Here is a 23,152-nt window from a genome sequence, read left to right on the forward strand (position 1 = left end):
TTTAGTAGAGACGGGGTTTCACCGTGTTAGCCAGGATGGTCTCGATCTCCTGACCTCGTGATCCGCCCGTCTCGGCCTCCCAAAGTGCTGGGATTACAGGCTTGAGCCACCGCGCCTGGCCGGATTTTTTTTTTAAACCTGATATAATATAGGCTCTTGACTTTCCCCCAAATTTCTCAATATCCCAGTATTAGCAAATAGTCATATTACTCCTTAGTTTATGATACTTACATTATAAATATTGATACTTGTCATTATATTAATATATTTTTATATTATATACTAAGTTGTACTTCAAGGTAGTCTATTCCACTTGTGTTTTTATAGATATATCAAGCAATTAGTATATAATTTTATTAAAAGTTTGTAATACTCTTTTTTTAATCTGAAGGAAAGGTAGCCTCAATTTTTATTATTTTTCTCTGAATAAGTTGACTTTGAGTATAACTTATATTTGCATGGAGGTAGTTTTTACTCTTGGCTGTTCATGTGGATGAAGAAAATCTGTATAGTGCTTTTAAATTTAAAGCTTGTGGTGTTTCAAATTATCTTGGTAGTGTTATCTCTCATAATTAAATCTGTTCTATATAAAGATATAGTCCATGTATATGGCTGAGTCTTTTATAGTCCAAAAATTTATTTTTCTGTGTACTATGGTTTATTAACTTGACTTATTTTTCTTCTTTCAGATTTAAAAAATGTTAACTAATTAAAGTAACTTCCCAAATACCTACCAGTGACATTAATCTTCCTCTTTTTGTCTTTTGTTCTTTTTACCCCCTAAATCCTATTAATAGAGTGACTTTTTAATATGATTTTCTACTTTTCAGAATACTTCTTAACAATATAGCAAATGCCAAAATATTAATGGAAGTATTAATGGAAACATGCAAAAAATATTTCTTTATGATTCTCATAATTATTGAAATTGCCTTAGATTAAACATGAATAAATTTGATTATTATATATGTATTCAAATGTTGGATATATAATCCTGAGAAACAATCCTTCACTACATATGTTATAAAAATGGTAATGAACACATTACCTAAGAAGTGTATGCTAGAAATAATAAGATACCTTTTCCTTCTTGACATCTTTCTTCTGTTTGAACCAAGTATCTATAGAAAAATATTTGAATCAAATTTTAATGAAATTCTTATTAGAGGTTTGCTACTTTTCTTACAAAATGGCAATATCGCCAGGCACAGTGGCTTATGCCTGTAATCCTAGCACTTCGGGAGGCCAAGGTGGGAGGATCACCAGAGGTCAGGAGTTTGAGACCAGCCTGGCCAACATGGTGAAACCCTGTCTCTACTAAAAATACAAAAATTCGCTGAGTATGGTGGTGGTTGCCTGTAATCCCAGCTACTCAGGAGGCTGAGGCAGAAGAATCGCTTGAATCTGGGAGGTGAAGGTTGCAATGAGCTGAGATTGTGCCATTGCACTCCTGCCTGGGTGACAAGAGCAAGGCTCTGTCTAAAAAAAAAAAGAAAAAAAAAAAAGGCATTATCAATGTAAGCCTATTTCATAACAAGTCTTTTTTTCCCCATGGTGCTTCATCCTCACTTGGCGTATTCTAAATATGCATTCACAAAACACAACTGTGTTGCTCTTTCAACTTCAGTAGTCACGGAGGGAGCTCAGTATTTTGACAACGAATGTGAACTGGCCATTCGTTGTACATTTAGAAGTGAGTCTTCCTTGTGCTCCTTTCCCTTCCAAGTGTTGACATTATTTCAGTCTGTGACTATTTTTCATTGACTGGTTTCTCTAGAATAGTGAAGGCTGATCCTTTCCATGTCACTCACACCCTGTTTGTTTGTACCCAACTCCCCACCGGTGACTGCCGGCTGATCACACCATGCTGTTTTTGTATTTTATGGAGAAATGTTCATGTGTGGCTGCTATATTTGATATTAAATCTGAGATGAACTTCAGGAGGTTTCCTGCTTTTTATTATGCATAATTTTGGCTAGGAACAGTGTTATCCTGTTCATAAATCAGGTATTCTCAGAGATTTAATAACTTAGAATTCACATGAAGATTTGGTGGAATAAACATTTCCTTTCTCTGTTAAGCTGCTTCTTAACTTTCTTCCTTTTTTGCCTTTCTCTTCACTGCTTCCATTTTTTTCAAGTCTTCTTTTAGTCTTTGCCAAAAATAAAATAATAATAAAACATAAAACAACAACGAAAGAGGCCAAAGAAGCCAGAAACCCTTTCTGCCTGTGGTTACAAGCCACATAAAAAACAGAGTTATCCTTGAGGATGACAAACAGTCCTGACAACCCTTCTCAAAAATGTTTGCACTAGAGATATAGAAGAAACACTTCAAGGGCCCTTAATAATGCTCATTGAATAATCTTAATATTTTTATGGAATTGGTGAGTATGAATACGTAATGAATACATAAGTAAAGATATTTGAAGAGACTATAAGGAGTCAGAAGATGTTTTAGTTTATCTTCATATTAAAAACAGTAGGTAATGGAGAGTCCCATGGTAGGAGACCTACTTAGAAGGAGGAGGTAAGGTTTCTCTGAGGAGGGAGACTTTGATCTGAGAAAGATGGGCAACCATGTGAAGATCTAGGGGGAGCAGCATGCCAGAGAGAGGGTCTTCCATGTCTTGTCCTGTTTGAATTTTAGATTCCATGAGAGGATGAATTTTTGTGTGTAGCTGATGTCTTTATCCCTTTGCTTATTAAAACATCTAGCATATAGAAGATATTTAACAAACATTGATTAAATGAATGAACTCGATATAAAGAATGTTAGTAAATGCAATGGGAAATAGCCCCCTGAAATTCAGATGATTTTAAAAATATTTCTTGCAATAAGGTTTTGATAAAAGCTAAAGTTATAAGATATAGTGACTTATGAAAACATTACATGAGATAATATGGTCATTGTATGCGACCTTCCAGAGGTCTGACCTGATCCCACAGACAGCCTTTTTAGAATGCAGAAGAGTGAACAGATCACTTATCCTTTAAATGATCTTCTGTAATGATCATTATTTTTCCGCCAGGCTGACACTTTGAAGTTATAATGATGGAAGGTACTTTGATGTGCTATACTGCTGCTTGAGGACAGAATCACATCTTCAGAAGACAGGAGAAGAGATTGTAAAGTTGGCATCCTATTCTCTCCTGTGAATTGACAGAGCAAAGCATATGCAGAAACTTCCTTAGGATGCCTGTTACACGAGCAAGTGGGCTTAACTGAGTTTTCAAAGAATTCTGTTAAACAATCTTTAGGGATTAGCTTTATGTGCTAAAATTATTAAACAATGAACTTTCAAGAAAACGAACTTTAGATTTCACCAAGTCAACACCCTTGTCAACTCATGGGGAAATGTAAGTCCAGAGAGATTTGGTGATCTTCGTTTCTGCTAGTGATGGGGACATGACTTGACCCAGACTTTTCCATAATTCTGTGAAATCAAGTGAATACAAATACCAGAGACAGAACTCCAGAGAAAAGATGTCACCAAAAGACAGTTTACATTTGGGATGGTATATATAGACATTTTTCTTGATTGTAGGAATTTAGAGTATAAAGCTGAGGGAAATGATGGAAGAAAAGGGAAATTAAGAGATGGACAACTGTATGAACCAATTTTGTTTCCCTTGGGCAGAGAGTCCCTGAGCCATAAGATAGTGTCACTTGACTTGAGAAAAATGTTCCTCGAGAGAGGGACATGAATCTTTGTAGTCTAAGAAAAGGCATTAGTAAATATAAAATGAGTGCACAAAAGCTTATTTTTCACAAGTTTTAACTTTCGAGCTGAAAGATAAAAGATCACAACATTTCCATTTCTGTGGGGAATATGAATATAAATTGACAGCCTGAGGAGAGGAGAGGCAGGGCTTACTGGAGGTTCTGCCATTCTGAGAGCCTTTGTGACCTTTTCAGGAAGCTGTCAACTGTTCCAACCAGGAGTCTTCATCATCACTTTCTTGACAGTGACGTATTATCTCTCTGAACTGGCAGGGTGCTTAGCCCATCAACTCTTTTTTTCTCTTTCCCACCTTTCCTTCTGCTCCATTCAGCTGCTATATCATGTCCTTTGTGGCCTTGGCATGTGGATTTACCACTTTTACTAAAGCCAGGCCATTGTTATTGGCTTTGCTATCAACTTTATACTTTTCCTACTAACATTAGCTTCATTTGCTAAAGTTATTTTTCCCTTAATTACCCTAAGAGTACAAATAGAGATTTGTTGCAGTGAAGAATTATTTTCAATTTTAGGGTCAAATGTGTACATACATACCTATATAATCATTTATATATAGGCATTTTATAAAAACAAATTTTTATATATTTTATTTATTTATTTATTTGACATGGAGTCTTGCTCTTGTTGCCCAGACTGGAGTGCAGTGGTACAGTATTGGCTCACTGCAACCTCTGCCTCCTGGGTTCAAGTGATTCTCCTGTCTCAGCCTCCTGAGTAGCTGGAATTACAGGTACCCACCACCACACCAGGCTAATTTTTCTATTTTTAGTAGAGATGGGGTTTCACCATGTTGGCCAGGTGGGTCTGGAACTCCTGACCTCAGGTGGTCCACCTGCCTTGGCTTCCCAAAGTGCTGGGATTGCAGGTGCGAGCCACTGTGCCTGGCCCAATTCATATATATTTTAAACTATACTTTAGGAAGCCAGCATTGGGTCCATAAAGCAATGTAAAGACATGACTTGGAGCATCTAGAACGGTGATTTTAAACCTACTTCAACTACTGGAGCACATCTTTCTTTGACAGAATGTCAATACATGAAGCTAGTAAAAGAGGACTCATCTGGTTGAAATGAGTGAGAACAGGGTACTCTATAATCTCACTGCTCATCTTATATTCTAATTTGCAGAGCACCCTACTTGAAAGCCAGTTGTTTAGTTGACCACAAGATGTCAAAGTGAAATGATCAACATTTGTTGCACTTGCCTTTATTGGTCAGAAATGTTGGAGGCAATTTTGGGTGGTAGAAGGAGTTTCATTTGGCACGATTGAATGTCTCCATGCTTACTTGTTTCATTTCTTATTGTGCAGCAGAAATGTGATGGGACCTGGTTTGTGTGTGTATAGTATAAGTTTTCTCAGTTCCTTCTAAGACCTGTGTTTACTGTCTAAGGGAATTTTGACTCATTTCCATTTACCATGCCAAAGTGTGTGTATTTATTTTATGTTGCCTTGTTTTTAGCATACGAGTATATTAACTTAACGTTGTTTGTCTTATTATGTGTCCTTGGGCAAAACAACAGGCAATTATACTGTGTTCTTTGTTGGATGGGTGGCAATTTTCAAAAGTGCAAGATATTTGAAAATTTCACAATAGTGAACAATGGGGTCTATCTCTGTTCTGTTTTGGGGAAGTGTGAGTAATAATAATGCTTATCTCTCCTAGCTTTTAAAGATGAAATCAGTTTTTATTTGATATTACAATTTAGAACATCATTTTAATAATTGTATGTCATATATTTATGTCTTATAAAACAAGTAATATATTGTAAAATAAAATTTAATGAGGAACCATATTGAGTCTTGTATAGACTAACTAAAAGCTACAGAAAAGTCTTGATATAATGAGATCCTTCATTCTCTTATTAGTTAGAATAATGCTAATTGCTACAGCAGACAACCCACAAAATTTCAATGACTTTACACAATCAAAAGTTAATTTTTAAAGATTATGTAACAGTCCATTGTTGGTGTCCCTGGCTACTGGCAGGCTATCTTTCACATATTTATTCTGTGACCCATATTCCTTCCGTCATGTGGCTTTGTCATGCTATAGGTCCTTTTCAACTCAGGAAAAGGATGTCACAGGGTGACCCACTTAACCACCTTGGTCTTCAATGAACACATCTACTCACTTTCTGTTTGCAAGAATGAGTCACTTTCTCCTCCTAGACACAAGAGAGGCTGGGAAATGTGGTGTCTGCTTTGTTAGCTGCTTCTCATAAATAACTTACACTTTGGAAAGGGAACACAAACTTTTGGTGAGTAGTTAGTTGTCTAAGCTGTAAATCTGAATCTCAGAAACACTGTTATAAAAATAGTTCACTGAAATGTTGCATTATCTTAGTGTTCTGTAGACCAAATCCTGAAGAAAATAATAAATTAAAAAAAATTAATAACAACCTAACAGATAGAAGAATTGAACATCAGTGTAAAATTTAATTTTTTACTATTAAAATATGTTGTCTTCTTAATTATTTAATTGCTAGTATTTTGTTTAAAACCAATTTTGTTTTTGTACACTAGAACTTCCCTACAAATATGTTTGTGTTTACCCATGATACATATGGATAACTGTAATATATCTGTAAGACACACTCCAAATCTTTAGAAAATGAGAAAAAATGAGATGCAGACAATGCAAATTTTGTGTGTGTATGAAATGCAAGCAAATGAAAATTTACTCTCAAGCTACATTTTACTGAATAATGTTATTTAGTCATGAATTTATTCTAATACTAGAATAAAAATAATGAATAGATAAAACTGCTTATATGTATGTTTCTGATTGCTTATTATTCCGTAGTTCTGAGTTGTAAGTTTTCATTTTAGTTCATTTTTCTATGTGGTGGTGGCTAAGAATGACCCTTCTGGCCATTTTTCTATGTGGCTTTGCTGCACTTTTCTCCTTCCTTTATGCATCTCTGCACATTTTTCCACGAGCTTCCTTTAGCCCTGCTGTCTTTTAATCTTTGTCTGTTCATTTCTTACATCTCCCTACAGGTCTCTCTGTCTTCTCTTCTTTTATGGAGTTCTTCATCTGTGGACAATGGAGAATGGTGAGATTTAGATTAGACATCAGTGGTATTGAAATTTAAAATGTCTCAGTGAAAATACCCATAGCCTTGCCATGGTTCAGTAAGAAGCAGAGGGCAGGTGTTTGATGCTGGAAATCAGTGAGATCACTGTGTACATTTATGTAACAATATGCTCGGCCCATCACTCTGTTCAACCTTGGCCCAGAATCATCATTAAGCATGAACATGAACCATAGACCTTTAAAAAATGTTCATAAATAGGCTTATTGAATGTTTTCTTCCTCTTGCTATATATTTTTTCAGTGACCACCTATGCCTTACCTGCAACTATGTGCTGTATCTCTTCAAATACATTTCATTTATAATGTTTTTAATAGCCCAATTCCCACTCAGTAGAAAATTAGAGTTACCACCATAGCACTAAATGACAATGAGGCAAAATCACTGAAAACACACAAAGAAATGTGTGTTCTTCTACAGATGCTTTCAGTCATCTGTAGTCTAAGTATTTTCATGTCTGGAAAACTATTTGTTTTCTTGAATGCTTTCTTATAATTCAATCCCTGCTAGAAATGTCAGAAATCAGAGAGGCAGATAGGACAGTTCCATGTCAAGGGGTCTCTGGAGAGTTTAGTGTGAGCAAGAGTCAGGGAAAGTATGTCAAAATGTATGGAAGAAAACTTACGTGAATGAAAAATACAGATAGCTTTTCTTTGAAATGTACTCATTTACTTTTTTTGTCTGCAACACATGACTGAAGTTTGAAGGGTAGAATAAAATTAACAGCTGTGGTAATAAGATAAATAGAGTACTTCTGCAAAAAAGTAAATTGGTGGGTTGAAAAGAGAGAAGTGAGAGATGTTTGCGTCATTTCTGGGTCAGATTTACAGAAAAGCTTTCAATGTCTTTACCTTTACAGGGTCACTGTAAAGAAAATGTGAAACAAGTATGATTAAAAAATAAATGCTTTGAATCAAAAGGTACTTAATATGATTATAAGTACTTTATGTTGAGCTAAATTACAGTTCCATTTCAATTGTATGTAAAGAAACAGTCCCCGGTTTCCCTTTGTGTTTTGTGTCTTACATATTAAGGTATTTGCCATTTTTTGTTCTTCTTAATTTTTTCTCTTTCCCTTCTTTCTTTGTTTCTGAATGCCAAGCGTATTTGTTAAAATGTTTAGAATTTTTCAACAGAAATGTGAAGCCTCAACCATTTCTCTCCAGAACACACAACTGTAGGTTTTGACAGAACTGCCTTGCATCATGCCCAGCCCCACAGCATAAAGACAAGTTTAGGTGCCCCAGGATCCATGAGTTCTGTAGTCTCCATTCTATGTGTCCAACAGAGGAGAGTGTATATGATCTATTTGGACTTGCACAAATCTCAGAAGACTGTATTCATGTTATAAAACAATCTTGAAATATCCTAAATCCAGGTGATTAGAGAATCACTCATGTAATTCAGACCACTCATGTGGGCTGTATATCAGAAATCCTTCTAACCTTCAGGTCTCCTTGACTTCTCGGGAGAATCAGACTAGGTTTATTCATTTCATTTTCATAGCAAGGGTTACTTTTAGTGAAAATGATGCACAGGAAACAATAGTCATTTCTGATGCTCCATGATAGTGTTGCAAAGCATACTTTAAAAAACGCACCTTATTCTGCGTTATTTACAAGTTTATTTGTGGTGTGAATGTTTTTTCTACTATTTCTACTATTAGGTGTGAAGAAAAATATACTTGGCTTAAAATGTGTCACACCATGACAATTGGTCTTCTAATATTTGCCTCATTTATACAAAAATAGTACATGTTTGTCAGCATGTAAAGGTCCTGGGGGCATTGTACCTAGAGTTAAAGCAGACACAAAGCAGCCATGACATTGTGACAAGATATACTGTGTGTGTGGAACTCAGGGCCAGAAGATGTGGGTCCTGGTTCCAGCCCTCCCACTTACTACTTTTGTGACCTTGGTTATGTCGCTCAACCTCTCTGAGCGTTGGTTTTCTTGTTTAAAAATTGCGGATATTACTTCCTATTTCCATTGGTTGTTGTAAATTTTGTTTGCTCATGCTGCTCCTCATTCCACAAATGATTTAAAATGACATGCATATATTTAAAGGTAGAATAAGATGTATTTGGCAGTGCTTTGTAGATTACACAAACATAAGTTGCCTGCCATCAGTATAGGGCCATTTTCATTTCTGGAGAAGCCTATCACTCAGAACAAAAGTGCTTCTGAGCACATGTTTTGGAGACTTCCATTTAACAATTTCAAATAAAGCAAATATGTGTGACATAGACTGGTTATAAGTGCCAATTTAAAATAAGCCTGTACGAAAGAGGACTATCCAAGACCTTTTTGATTGAAGACCATTTGCAACTAATAAAAATAGCAGACTCTCACATACTTAATGCCTGTTAATTGAAAAGAGCATTTATGACAAAAAGCTCTTAGGATTAAGTAAGTTTTGTAAATGGTATTTTGTTAGTTATAACAAGCACGTACTAACATTTGAGAAAGAATAGAACTAAATTTTGTTAAGAGTGAGTCATTTTTACTCAGCTTAAAAATAATGCTTTTGGGCCGGGCGCGGTGGCTCAAGCCTGTAATCCCAGCACTTTGGGAGGCCGAGACGGGCGGATCACGAGGTCAGGAGATCGAGACCATCCTGGCTAACACGGTGAAACCCTGTCTCTACTAAAAAAAATACAAAAAACGAGCCGGGCGAGGTGGCGGGCGCCTGTAGTCCCAGCTACTCCGGAGGCTGAGGCCGGAGAATGGCGTAAACCCGGGAGGCGGAGCTTGCAGTGAGCTGAGAGCCGGCCACTGTACTCCAGCCTGGGCGACAGAGCGAGACTCCGTCTCAAAAAAAAAAAAAAAAAAAATAATGCTTTTGTTGCAATTAGGATTGGTGGATACCTCACAAGAACACAGAGGATTTGAAATATCCATGGCCTACCGGTTCCTTCCTCTAATTCCCTTCATTATCAAGTGCCATTTGCCTTAATCTTAGGTTACTAGCAATGCTATCTGCTTTCTGCATCTAAAGCCTCCAGGAAATTGCTCTGGCATGGCCTAATAGGTTTTATCTGCTCACCCAGTGGCTCTTGCACTTCGATACCTGAAACCTAGAGTTAACTGTGTAGGGCCAAGCCCTTCTGAAGGAGTCAACTGCTCTTCACTGTCAATAATGGCTGCTTATGCCAAGACAGCCAAGAGAGCCTCCCCACCCACTTCCCTCTGTCAAAGTGAAATGGAACCTAAGAATGGAAGCTAGTGGCTATTTTGCCATACCCCATCCAACTTGCCATTGCTTAATTGCATCTGATTATCAGCTGGGAGTGGTGGCTCATGCCTGTAATCCCAGCACTTTGGGAGGCCAAGGCAGGAGGATCACTTGATGCCAGGAGTTTGAGACCAGCCTGGCCAACATGGTGAAACTCTGTCTCTAATAAAGATAAAAAAATTAGCTGAGTATAGTGATGGGTTCCTGTAATCCCAGCTACTAGGAGGCTGAGGCAGGAGAGTTGCTTGAACTCGGGAGACAGCGGTTGCAGTGAGCTTGCATTGTGCCCCTGCACTCAAGTCTCGGCGACAGAGTGAGACTCTGTCTTAAAAAAAAAAAAAAGACATTTTTTTTAAAAAAGAATAATTATAGAGAATTTACTGGATATGCTGTGCATTGCAGCAAGATTCGACTCTTTCTCTTTTGTTTATATTTTAAGCTGTTATATTTCTCACTAATATCTGGATAGTATATTTGGCTAATAGTAAAATTGTTAGTCTGTTTCTGCTTATCTGAGGCATTCTTACCTTCCCTCTTTTTCTATAAAAAAAGTTTTTTAGGGAAATTTATTGTAAGCTTCGGTTTTCTTTTAAATAATATATAATTTTAAAATTGCCTTTCCTAAGCAGTGAAACTATTTGAAAACATTCACTTCACATTACAGTTCCTGTTACACAGAAAAGTGATAAAACTCATGAAATAAGTTTGTCCCCTTCTTTATAGTAGATAAAACTGTAGTGTCAAGGAATACATGAGAAATACTAGCTTGATAAAAGCTCCAATAAACTTTATTTTAAACAACTGTGATTTTCCTTAGAAGTAGTAGAGTTGAGGGACCTACATGCTTGAAAGTGAACACACTTTGGTGGTCCAAATGCCCGAATTTCAACGTAGAATGTGTATGCACCTGAATTCTGGGGCTTCCCCTTACCAATTTTGTATCCTTAAATAGTTATTTCAGCTCTTGAAGACTTTATTTTCTCATGTATAAAATGTGCTGATGTTCCTAACTCACAGAATTTTCTAAGGACAAAAGGAGACACATATGTAAAGTGCCTAATAAAATGTTGGGCACATAGCAGCCCAATGGTAGCAGCTGCTCCTGTTGTTTTTGTTATTAACAAACAGAATGAAGGGAAACCAACCTAGAATGTTAGATTTTCTGGGATACCTTCTGCTTAGATCAATTTAGGAAACGGCCCTCAGAGAGACTGTAATGTCTAGTCAGGAAACAGGCAGGCGGCTGACTTGGAGGAGCTGGACTGGGAAGATAAATTCTATGCTGGGAGAGTCACAATCCCAAATTTCAGACTTATTTCTTTCTGCTATTTTGCAGCATCATGTGATGTGACAGTGCTCTCTGTTTTGGACAGGTTACTTCACTGCAATTAATAATGTCACTTCATTTTTTATTAATGGAACCTTTATATACCTTCATCCTATGCTTGCAAAGAACAGAGTCTTTTTCTCTTCTTTTCCTCTCTTTCCCTCTCCTTCACAGAAAGAATTTACTCCCTATGTGGGGGTGTTATAAAAGCTGAAAGGATTCAAGGTCAAAATAATACACTGAGTGGTTGAAAAGCTGTGTATACACCTTCATGTTCTCCTTCTTACCCTTTTGCATTTACAATAGCCCTTCTTACAAAGAAACAGAATTCATCTTTAATTTGCTTTATGCCATTCATCCTTTTATATTTGATTGGCTCAGTGATATTCTTTACTTAAATTTAGCATTTATCAATCACAACTAGCAATGCATGTTATAGGGTTAACAGAAAATTCCACAGGACCCTCTTCACACTGGGGAAGGGGACCATCTGCTACTTTCATATTAGGATGTCAGCATTTAGAGGTCAATGTGTTTCCCCATCAAGGCTGAAGGCTTTGGGAATCGGGGGAAGTGTCAGGCTCCAAGCAGCATAATGAATGACAGTTGCTGACTGGCTAGGCTCGCATGTTTTCAACAGGGGATATTGCTGTTCAGTATAATGTGCTGGGACTTAGTGTGGTAAACACACCCAGCTTGGGTAGTGAGACAGGCTGTGCCTCCCCCCGCCGCCGATTCTGAACTACATTTTCATCTTCGAAGAAATTGTATTGAGGTCTTCATTAGTGGTACCCAGCAGGGTGAAGGCTCCATGAGGGCTGATAAGCACTATGGCTGAAAAATGATCAGCCTTTGTGCAGGCAGTTGAAGGTTTGAGCTGCCTGAACTGGAGAGAGTCTGAAGAGGCGATTATGTTAAGCAAGTAATGTGTATTGGTAACATGGAATCAAATTATTAGGGTCAGTAACTTCCTGGCTTTCCCAGTGCATTAAATGAAGACATATAATATTGCATTTGTGTCGGGTACATCTTGATGCCACATAGTGTCAGCACTGTCCGGTCATCTGTACTTCACAGCATGTCACCTCTAATTTCATGGGATTATCTGTGCTGTTGCATTATTACATACTCACAATCTTGAGCTTCCTTTGAACTCACAGCAGGGCATCACAAAGTCATTATTGTGAACAATTCTGTGCTTTCTTGTGTTTTATACAAAATTATGGCCACATTTAGAAAGGTAGATATATCCCTCTATCATACTTCCAAAAGTGCATGTTCATTTGTTGGTAAGGAAAACTACTGATGGAAAAAACATTGAATGTGAAAAACATTTTTAAGGACTAGTGTTAGAAAGGTGTCAATGCAGTGAATTAGTATTAGAAATGTTTATAGGACAGTGGTTCTCAAAGGGTAGTCTGATCAGCAGCCTCAGAATCACCTAGGAACATATGAGGAAATGCAAATCCTGCTGAATTAGAAACTGTGGGGTGGAGCTCAGCAGTCTGTGTTTTAACAAGCCCTGCATGTGATTCTGATGCATCTCAAGTTTGAGAAACACTGCTGTAGCATTTACGGAGTACATGAATGACATAAATCCATATGTTCTGGGGTTAGCAATAGACAAGACAGACGAAGTATCTGCCCCCATGGACCTTATTAAGTTACAAAGGAATATGTGGTTCTTTGCCCTGATGAAATGTGTATACATACCCAACAGAGCCTATAATTATTGTAGATACCATTATATTCTTCATTTGAATTAGCTTGTTATTTTCTTCGGTATCAGAGAATGACTAACAAAAGATAATGAATAAGTGATTCCTTTGTGCATTTCAGAACCATTCCCCTTGCAATATGTATATCCATGGCCATTGTCACCATTGGCTATGTGCTGACAAATGTGGCCTACTTTACGACCATTAATGCTGAGGAGCTGTTGCTTTCAAATGCAGTGGCAGTGGTAAGTCCAAGTTGGGAAAATGCCAATTGGAATTTAGGTTAATGAGTTGATGCAATTTTATAGTAGTTCCCTCTAGCAGAAAGTGTTTTGAAATTCTGTAATCTTTTCTTGACCTGAATAATAATGAATATTTAAAAAATTTACAGCATACCTTAGCGTGTTCCTTTTAACTGATATATTTAAATTCCTATATGATTTCCCATTATTTCTAATTTCTTATAAAACAATTTCACACACAACATGCTTGAAAATCTGTCAAGGCTTATTCTCCCAGCATGTCTTTAAAGATAGGTGGACAGTTACTGAATCTAAGTAAATGCATTTTTTGTATGCAAATTACAATTTGTTCTGTACATTTTCCTATTTATAAACTTTTCAAATGTGAACTCATAAATCCTTTCCCCAAGTGTCACTTAAGAATTTTGATGTGGATCGTGTAAATTTGGTGTTCCTAGTATATCCTTTTGAATACTAGTCCTGGAATATTAATAAATTTAGGAAATACTGGGTTATTCAAAGTTAAACAGATGTTGTTGTTATAATACTTCTCAGAATATTAAAGACACCAACATGAATTTTAACTCCCTAAGAAGTGGATACACATAATTTTATAGCATTTTCCAAAATTTATTTGATGCCAGGACCATCTTTGTCCCCAGTGATCATGTTATAAGACTGTTATCCTGGCTGGGCGCGATGGCTCACACCTGTAATCCCAGCACTTTAGGAGGCCGAGACGGGTGGATCACGAGGTCAGGAGATCAAGACCATCCTGACTAACATGCTGAAATCCCATCTCCACTAAAAATAAAACAACAACAAAAACAATTAGCCAGGTGTGGTGGCAGGAGCCTGTAGTCCCAGCTACTTGGGAGGCTGAGGCAGGAGAATGGCATGAACCCGGGAGGTGGAGCTTGCAGTGAGCAGAGATCACACCACTGCACTCCAGCCTGGGCGACAGAGAGAGACTCTATCTCAACAAAAAAAACAAAAAAAAAAAAAAAAAAAAAAAAGACTTGGTGACTCATACTTTTATTTTGCATAACACAGCTAGTAAGAGACCATTCACTCTTGACTTCATAACAATGAATGGTGAAAAATTAAGTTCCCATTACCTGATGTCAGTTCCTTTTAAAATAGTTAGTATAACCTCATATCAGCAACATCTACAGAGAATAAATTATCTCATTTCATTTGAACCTGTTTGACACTGTATTGAAAAAGACTTTGACCACTGCTCTAGGTCCCACCAGACAATCAAATACACAAAGCTTATTGAAGTCAAGTCAGTCATCTCATCTTTCGAGACAAAGGGCAGCACTTACTCTTTGGGCATAATGTGCCCCACTAATTACATAGCACCAGCTGCATCAAGGACAACTAATGAATCCAACACATTTTCGTTTTTGGAAAATACATCCTTCATGGAAATTTGCAATATTGCACATATCATGGCATAAAATAATGTTTTAGAAGTTGTGTTTATCTTTTAAGTTTCTGTGGCTTATTGGACTTTTATTTGTGTTCTAGCCTTTTTATAGGAAACCACAAAAGAAATTGACAGATACATGAGGGGGAGGGAGTGACCTTATAAACAGAGGTTTAGCTAGTGTGATTTTCTGGGAAAAAGATTTTCAGAGCTACTCATGTATATGCTATAAATTATTAAGTCATCTGTTATTTTATTTACCTCCTAACAATGGCATTGGCATATGAAACACACATTTGTAATACTTCTCAGTGTATTTCAATATCAAATATGGTTTTCCAGGCTAAAGAGAAGGTATTATACAGAAAGATTTCTATCTCCAGAAGTAGAATTCTGATTTGAGCTTTCATCACTTGTCAGAGTCAGAGACAATACACATCATAGCTGATAAAGATTCGATAAATGGATCATTGCTTTTTGAAAGTAGAGAGAAGGTGCCTGTTTAGACCTTTGACTACAGTTTTGCAACAAGCAATGTCATGGTCCTTGCTTTTGATTATTGTCCATGGAGTTAGTCCGACCCTAACCAAAGAGAGAAATTATAAAACATATAAGTATCACCAGGCTAGTAGAAAGTCTCTAGTTTGGCCTAAATTGTTTCATTTTATTCCACTTTCTGGCAAGGCATTAATTTGCTTCGTTCTTTCTTTCACTAGACCTTTTCTGAGCGGCTACTGGGAAATTTCTCATTAGCAGTTCCGATCTTTGTTGCCCTCTCCTGCTTTGGCTCCATGAATGGTGGTGTGTTTGCTGTCTCCAGGTGAGTGAGTTCATGTATTTCCAGAAACACATTTCTGTTTTTGAGATTGGATGTGATAAGGATAACTTTAAAAAGAAAAGAAATAGTGCCTCCAAACCTGTTGTTTTTAAAGGGACATGCAAGATTGAAATGGTCCAAGTATCAATAGCATGTTTTATTCTGTCCATTAGAGGGCACTGCTTGCCTATTAATAGCTTATTTGGACGCCTGACATGTGGCTTTTTTAAAAATAGTATTTCCACAGAGTCTAACAACGGCATTTTATTTCTGGTGATGTAATTTTCTGTCTCTCTGAAGATGCCAAGAAAAAAAGTAAAGTAAGAGACATCAGAAATCACCACCCCTACATCTGTATTTCCTTTGTTTCGTTTGATGCAAAAGTCTTTTGGTTTTAATATAAGATTAAAACCCGATCAGATAAATGTGAATGCTACATACATGTGTGTGTACCTGTGGATGTACATGTGCGTGTGTTTGTAGAATTGTATTGACAACACACATATAAATACCAGGAATTTAGAACTAGATTTCCCTTCAGCTATTTATATGTAGAGAGCGCTATGCTGAATCAGATATTGCTATTCTTTCTCTTCAAAGAATAATATAATGTTGGCAGATTTTGTAAAATTCAAATTTAGATTTCCTATGATGTTTCTTCACCTTACTTGAAAAGTGAACTTAGGCAATCACCTAAGAAATGCCTGACCATTTGGTATGAAAAAGATGCAAGTTTTCTCTGGGATTTCTGGATTTTCCCTTTGAAATGATCAATCATACAGTCAACTCCACCCACATTTCTCTCCCATCAGGTTATTCTATGTTGCGTCTCGAGAGGGTCACCTTCCAGAAATCCTCTCCATGATTCATGTCCGCAAGCACACTCCTCTGCCAGCTGTTATTGTTTTGGTAATGCATATTAACAAGTGTATCTAGATATAACCTTGAATAATAAGTTAGCAAAAAGGAATTCCAACCACACATTAATAGTACTTTACTTTCTCATTCATTGCTAATGTACGTCATAGTGGAGTTTGGGAGGCAGGATATCTTCCAACTCTTCCCTTTACTCCATGTTTCTGATGCCCATTTGATGCTTTGGGGCAAAAATCACATCACCTCTCTTTTGTCTTTGCAAAAATGTGTAAGGTCTAAGGAAAATGATTAGCTTGGTTCCTCTCATCGACATAGCACCTCACGGAAAAGAATGTAGAGTATTAAGTCCCAACTGCTTAAGGAAAGTAGAGCAAAAAGCTACAGCCCAAAAAGTACCCAGATGTACCATCTAGGCACCTTATCATGAAATGCACACAAAATTATTGAAAGAATTGATAAAATCCTAGACAGTGCCATTATTCATTTGAGACATTTGAGAGCAAATAATGTCTTTTATCCTGCAGGATAAAATAAAAGCACCATGAGGTAAATTTGAGTTGTAAAATTCTTTATGCAGAGCAAAGTGTTGTGAAATGTGAGCTACAAAAGACTGTATAAGGTGTAAAAGTCCCCAAATACCCATTGGCAATGTTATATTCATTTTTACTGATGATTTTGTAACCTCTCAACTGGAATCTGTTGTCAGGAGCACCATAGAATGCACTGAACACTTTTTTTTTTCATGCATTTAATTTGTTTCAGAACGTTTCCTTGAAATTTCTTTTAAAAGTGTGCGTACTCTCTGTGCAGAATCTGGACTTTAGCGTCACTTGTGGGAACAGAATGTATTATTCCGTGAAGAGGGCTTTCATTTTAAGCCTCTGCTATCAGTCATGCTGTCCTTGGCATGTGCAGCTGCAGAGACTTGCTAAGCTGATCTCTGCGCTTCATTCTTCTCCGTGGTCTTGAGGGTCACACACAACAAGCACACCAGGAGAGTAAATGTGGAGGAAAAAAGTTCAATGTTTTGCAATCAAGAGCCAACAGAATCACCCATGAGTGTCTCTATTTCCTGTGTGTGGATAGCCAAGAGCTCATCAGAGCATTTGCAGAGCTTTCTGTACATCTTCCAGTTGGGTCTCTTTTACTGTTTATTATTGGTTATTTACTAATCATCTCAATCTTGAGTCTTTCAATTTTGAGTCATTGAGTACCCTTTCTTTTACTCTTTGAAAACATATTATCTTCTCTCAAATGCAAAAGGAACTAAAAACAAAACACAACATTCATATAGAATTCCACTAGAGTAAAGTATAATGGCCATATCACTCTCATACTGTTACTGGTGTGTAAATGGATTATGGCAGCAGATTACAGGAAAGAGATTAGTCAAATCCAGGTTTTAACTATGATGATAATTTATTGGTATAAATAATTATTTGAAAATGGTCATAATGCATAGCGAGGTTTTTGTTGTTAATCATCTGTGTTTTCACTGAATTCACCAAGCTTGCTTCCCTTTCCCCCCTCAGCACCCTTTGACAATGATAATGCTCTTCTCTGGAGACCTCGACAGTCTTTTGAATTTCCTCAGTTTTGCCAGGTGGCTTTTTATTGGGCTGGCAGTTGCTGGGCTGATTTATCTTCGATACAAATGCCCAGATATGCATCGTCCTTTCAAGGTAACCTCAGCAATCTTGATGGGTTTACATAAATCTTTCTCCTAATACCTAGTCCTCCCTTTGTCATAACTTACTGATGGGGAGTTTGGGCTGGGGGCAGCATCTGTGAAATAAAAATGTTTAACTCTTGCAGGCAGTGCTTTCCTGTTGGATTTATTTTAAGTTGGAAAAAAATAGTTCATCCAATTTTTTATGTGACGTGCTGAACTTTGTATGTCACATTTTTGAAAAATGACAGTATGAATGAATGTTCGGTATGTTGATTTTTCATGAATGTGTTCAACGACCTGATATACTCAAAGTATGGGCAACTTCTGTCTGTCTTTATGCTGGAGTTGTGGACAGCCGTGGTGAGAAGAAGGGAGATACTTCGTTAATGCCAATTCCAAAAAGAAATTTGCCTTTACAAAATAGGCATTTTACGTACTTAAATGTTGTGATTTGTTACATTGCTCTTTCTCTATATCATACACTCTAAAAGGAATAGAAATGTAAAGTATACAGGGAAAGAGAAGATCTATGAATTTACCACTTAATACCTATTTCCCATAAGTAAGCATTTCCGTTTTGGAGGACTGGAGAAGAAGCTTGTCATCTTCTTCAGACTTGACTCACAGATTGATTTGACCTCATCATTTATTTGTTTTTAAGAAATGGCATAGATAATGTTATCAGTCATGTTGTCAGGATTTGTTTCTAATAATATTCATTGCCTAATGCTGGTGGCATCTTTATTAGTGGTTGAATAGGAGTTGGCTTGTTTTATTCCTGTCAGTTCTTATTGTGAATCTCAACAGAAAATCAATATGCACTGGAAGACTTTAACATGTAACAAGCAGCCAGTGCTCTTGACTCCACATTAAAGTGGGTTCTAATCATAGTTATCAAAGAGTCAGTCTTTTAAAATCAAAACCATAATCATCATGGCATTTAACTAGTAAAATAATTCCAACAGAACATCTCTAATAAAATATCCTTTTTTGTCCTTAGATTTTGTTCTATCTAAATAATTAAAAACAATTTAAATTAAGTTGAATTACATCTAAGACATTTAAGGGAGTACATTTAATGTTTTTTTTTTTTTTTTTTCCCCTGAGACGGAGTCTGGCTCTGTCACCCAGGCTGGAGTGTGGTGGTGCAATCTCTGCTCACTGCAAGCCCCACCTCCCGAGTTCATGCCATTCTTCTGCCTCAGCCTCCCAAGTAGCTGGGACTACAGGCCCCTGCCACCACGCCTGGCTAATTTTTTTTTTTTTTTTTTGTATTTTTAGTAGAGACGGGGTTTCACCGTGTTAGCCAGGATGGTCTCAATCTCCTGACCTCGTGATCCACCTGCCTCGGCCTCCCAAAGTGCTGGGATTACAGGCGTGAGCCACCGCGCCCTGCCAAGAGTACATTTAATACATTATCTGTGCACCATGAAAGAGATTTTGTTACTAAAGTAAGGCACGTTGGTGCCTATAACCTGGTCGCATGACTACAGCATATCACTAAAGTATATGTCATGACTGACATGCTCATCTCAAACCCAACTTCTGTTGCTTGAACATGTTTGAAGTGACTTTTTTGTGTTCTGTGTTCCAGGTTCCACTGTTCATCCCAGCTTTGTTTTCCTTCACATGCCTCTTCATGGTTGCCCTTTCCCTCTATTCGGACCCATTTAGTACGGGGATTGGCTTTATCATCACTCTGACTGGTGTGCCTGCATATTATCTCTTTATTATATGGGACAAGAAACCCAAGTGGTTTAGAATAATGTCAGGTAAGAATTTTAAATACTTTCAGGACATTGTGCAACACCATGTAGAAAACCCATAAAGGTGTACATACATAATATACTTAACATTTAAAAATGTAAGTGGCATAATTAATGATTTGAGAACATTATGGCATTTTAATTGGAACTACTTTTTGGCAGGAAGGACATTCAGGGTACAGCCATTGAATCCTTTCAGGATATTAGTTTGGGCTGCCTTGATCACTTCTTAGGAGAAACAGCTTTGTTTTAGATGAAATTTTATCGGTAGTTCTCTAAACGACCTAATCTCTCTTTTAATCCTTACTAACCTAATTATTTTCCTTCTGAGTTGAATGCAGTTTGGTGATTCTATATCATAACATGTAACTTGATGAGTGACATGAGATTTGTTGGGAAGTTAGGCAGTGGCCTGCAAATGCCTTAAACATTATGACTGTGCAATACCTTAAAAGGAAGGGTGCCTCATGAAGGATTATAATAACAAGAACAATGAAGAGAACAATATCAGCTTCCACATGTGTGTGCAGGTGTATGACTTCATTTAATTCTTTTTTTTTAAATTTTACTTTAAGTTATGGAATAAATGTGCAGAATGTGCAGGCTTGTTACATAGGTATACATGTGCTATGGTGGGAGTGTAAATTAGTTCAACCATTGTGGAAAACAGTGTGGCAATTCTTCAAGGATCTAGAACCAGAAATATCATTTGACCCAGTAATCCCATTACTGAGTATATACCCAAAGGATTATAAATCATTCTACTATAAAGACACATGAGCACATATGTTTATTGCAGCACTATTTACAATAGCAAAAACTTGGAACCAACCCAAATGCCCATCAATGATAGACTGGATAAAGAAAATGTGGCACATGTATACCGTAGAATACTATGCAACCATAAAGAAGAATGAGTTAATATCCTTTGCAGAGACATAGATGAAGCTGGAAGCCATTATTCTCAGCAAACTAACACAGGAACAGAAAACCAAATACCACATGTTCTCACTCATAAGTGCGAGTTGAATAGTGAGAACACATGGACACAGGGAGGGGAACAAGACTTTATTTAATTCTTATAATATCCTACTGAGGTAGAAAAAAATATTATCCCCATTTAATAGGCTTTGATTTATAGCATGAGAGAATTCAGGTCACTTGTTCCAAGTCATACAGATATAAAGTAGAGTAGCTGAAAGTCAAACTCAGGCAGTTTTATATTTTAGGAGAGTCACCCTGGGGGTTGTGAGGATGGATTAAGATAGGTTGGGGCTGAAGACAGAACATCGACTTTGGTGGTTACTGCAGCAGTCCTGTTGAGAATTGAAGGGGGTTCTGAAGACAGGCAGTATCAGCAGGGTCTGAGAGAAAGTGAAATATACTAAAAGGAAAAACCAGCAAGACTTGGTGACCAGTTAAATTGTGGGAGGAGAAAACATAGTAGATCATTAGGTAGGAAGGGTGCTTATGAATAGCCTGTGTTGAAAGCTTGTCTCTCTGTCAGAGGCTCTCCTGAGTCCTTTCCCCTACATGATCTTCTCAAGCAATCCTCAACAAGGTTGATGGGTGAGGTGCTGTTATTGCCAAGTCCAGATGAGAAAACCAAGGCTCAGAAAAATGGATAATTTATTTTTGAGTGTACATATTTTAAACCATAGAACTAGGAATTGAACTCACATCTGCTGGACTTCTAAGTTCATGCTCTTTCTAGACTGGATCCCTTGTGGAAGGGAGGGGGCAAATAGGTCACAAATACAGTCAGAAGGGCAGATCTAGTCTCGCTGGTAAATTTGGTGAGTTTAGAACATTGCTTGCATACTTTTTCTTTGTTTTAATTTACTTACTTTACTGTAATTAATTTTTTAAATTCCAGTTAAAAGGTTAGGGAGATTTCTGGTTAAATTATTAATAAATAATGGCAGTGTTACTAGAAAACAAACAATCAAAATCCTTGATATGCATATTGAATCTCTAGTGTGTTGTGCAGACTCATTGAGAAGTCAGTCCTTTAAAGCAGTTTTGTTAATACCTTTTATTAGCATTCAATTGGAATTTTGCATCTTTAGATCTTATACTGCTATTTATATCTGGATTTCGTTTCCCCAAAGAAATGTTACTATACAAATGAGGCGCTTTATGGCTGACACAGGCGCACTGATTGCCTTAACTGAGTATTTAATCCCTATTTCTTCTCGGATCACACTAGTTTTCTCTGGAATGTTTTTAAGTTCTCTTTGTTCTAAACACTAAAGATAGAGCCTATTCGGAGGGAAAAGGGATCTTACTAAATACCATTTACCATTAGGGTTGCTTTATTCATTGCTAACATTTAGGACAGATTAGCACTCATTGCTGTGAGATCTATGTCTGTCTCCCATACTAACTGAGACAGTTGAAACCCCTGAGCAGCACAGAAAATTAACAGAATTGAGGAAGAAAGAGCTGGTGGTCCTAGAGTTAGACTAGAACGAGAGGGAGTATGATTAAAGAGGAAAGCCATTGTTCCATCCCACTTTAGCAGGCATTTTGTTCCTCCTGTTTGGAGTCAGCCAACTCTAATAGTCCTTTCCTCTTGCTAACAAACACATGTGTACTTTGCATTATTTCTTTGTCAGTTCATCCCAACAAGCAGTTTTCATGCTTGGTCCCTCATTAATGACTTTTGGTGTTCATGTAATTTTAAAGTTTTTTCCTATTTTTCTGTCTCTAATGATGTTTTGAACATTTCCAAGGCCTCCAAATTTAGTGTTAGCCATTTGTGAAACTAGCAGCAATGGAGTAGTCCCATAATGGTTATTTGGTTCTCAAAAATGCCATTAAGTCTTACCAGGGAGCATGGCAATTCTGCTTTTAAACTGCGATCATTGTAACTCTCTATCTTTATAGCTGCCTTGAAAGTGAGTAGCAAAAAGCAACAGTCCTCCGTAATTTTGTTTGATTTTTCTCTGAGGCAGCATTCTTGTAGTAAAATAAAGAAAATTCATAATATTTATTGCTGCAATAGGAAGTATTTTCTTAGCCTTTGGCCAAAACAAAACACTCACACACAGACACACAAACAACAGAATCCTGAGGCAGTACCCTGACCCTTCTCCCAACTACTCTATGATCTTTTTGTTAGAGAGAAACTCAGTGTGAACTTAGAGACCAAGAGCCTGTGCCTGGAGCAGTTTTTTCAATGATTTAATAGCATGTCCTTTCATTTGGTAAAATTCCATAACCTTTAT

General features: G+C 37.1%; 1 protein-coding gene across 1 annotated transcript in view; it reads left to right on the plus strand.

Annotated features, from left to right (window-relative positions):
- The window catches only part of SLC7A11 (solute carrier family 7 member 11), a 74,325-nt gene that overhangs the window by 45,583 nt on the left and 5,590 nt on the right, over positions 1–23,152 (plus strand). The window contains exons 7-11 of the mRNA XM_023226007.2: positions 13,239–13,362; positions 15,508–15,611; positions 16,421–16,517; positions 18,017–18,166; positions 19,751–19,928. Coding sequence (XP_023081775.1) covers positions 13,239–13,362; positions 15,508–15,611; positions 16,421–16,517; positions 18,017–18,166; positions 19,751–19,928 — 653 coding nt within the window. The remainder of the gene's footprint in view (positions 1–13,238; positions 13,363–15,507; positions 15,612–16,420; positions 16,518–18,016; positions 18,167–19,750; positions 19,929–23,152) is intronic.

The sequence above is a fragment of the Piliocolobus tephrosceles genome, chromosome 3, assembly GCF_002776525.5.
Source record: "Piliocolobus tephrosceles isolate RC106 chromosome 3, ASM277652v3, whole genome shotgun sequence".
NCBI classification, from domain to species: Eukaryota; Metazoa; Chordata; class Mammalia; order Primates; family Cercopithecidae; genus Piliocolobus; species Piliocolobus tephrosceles.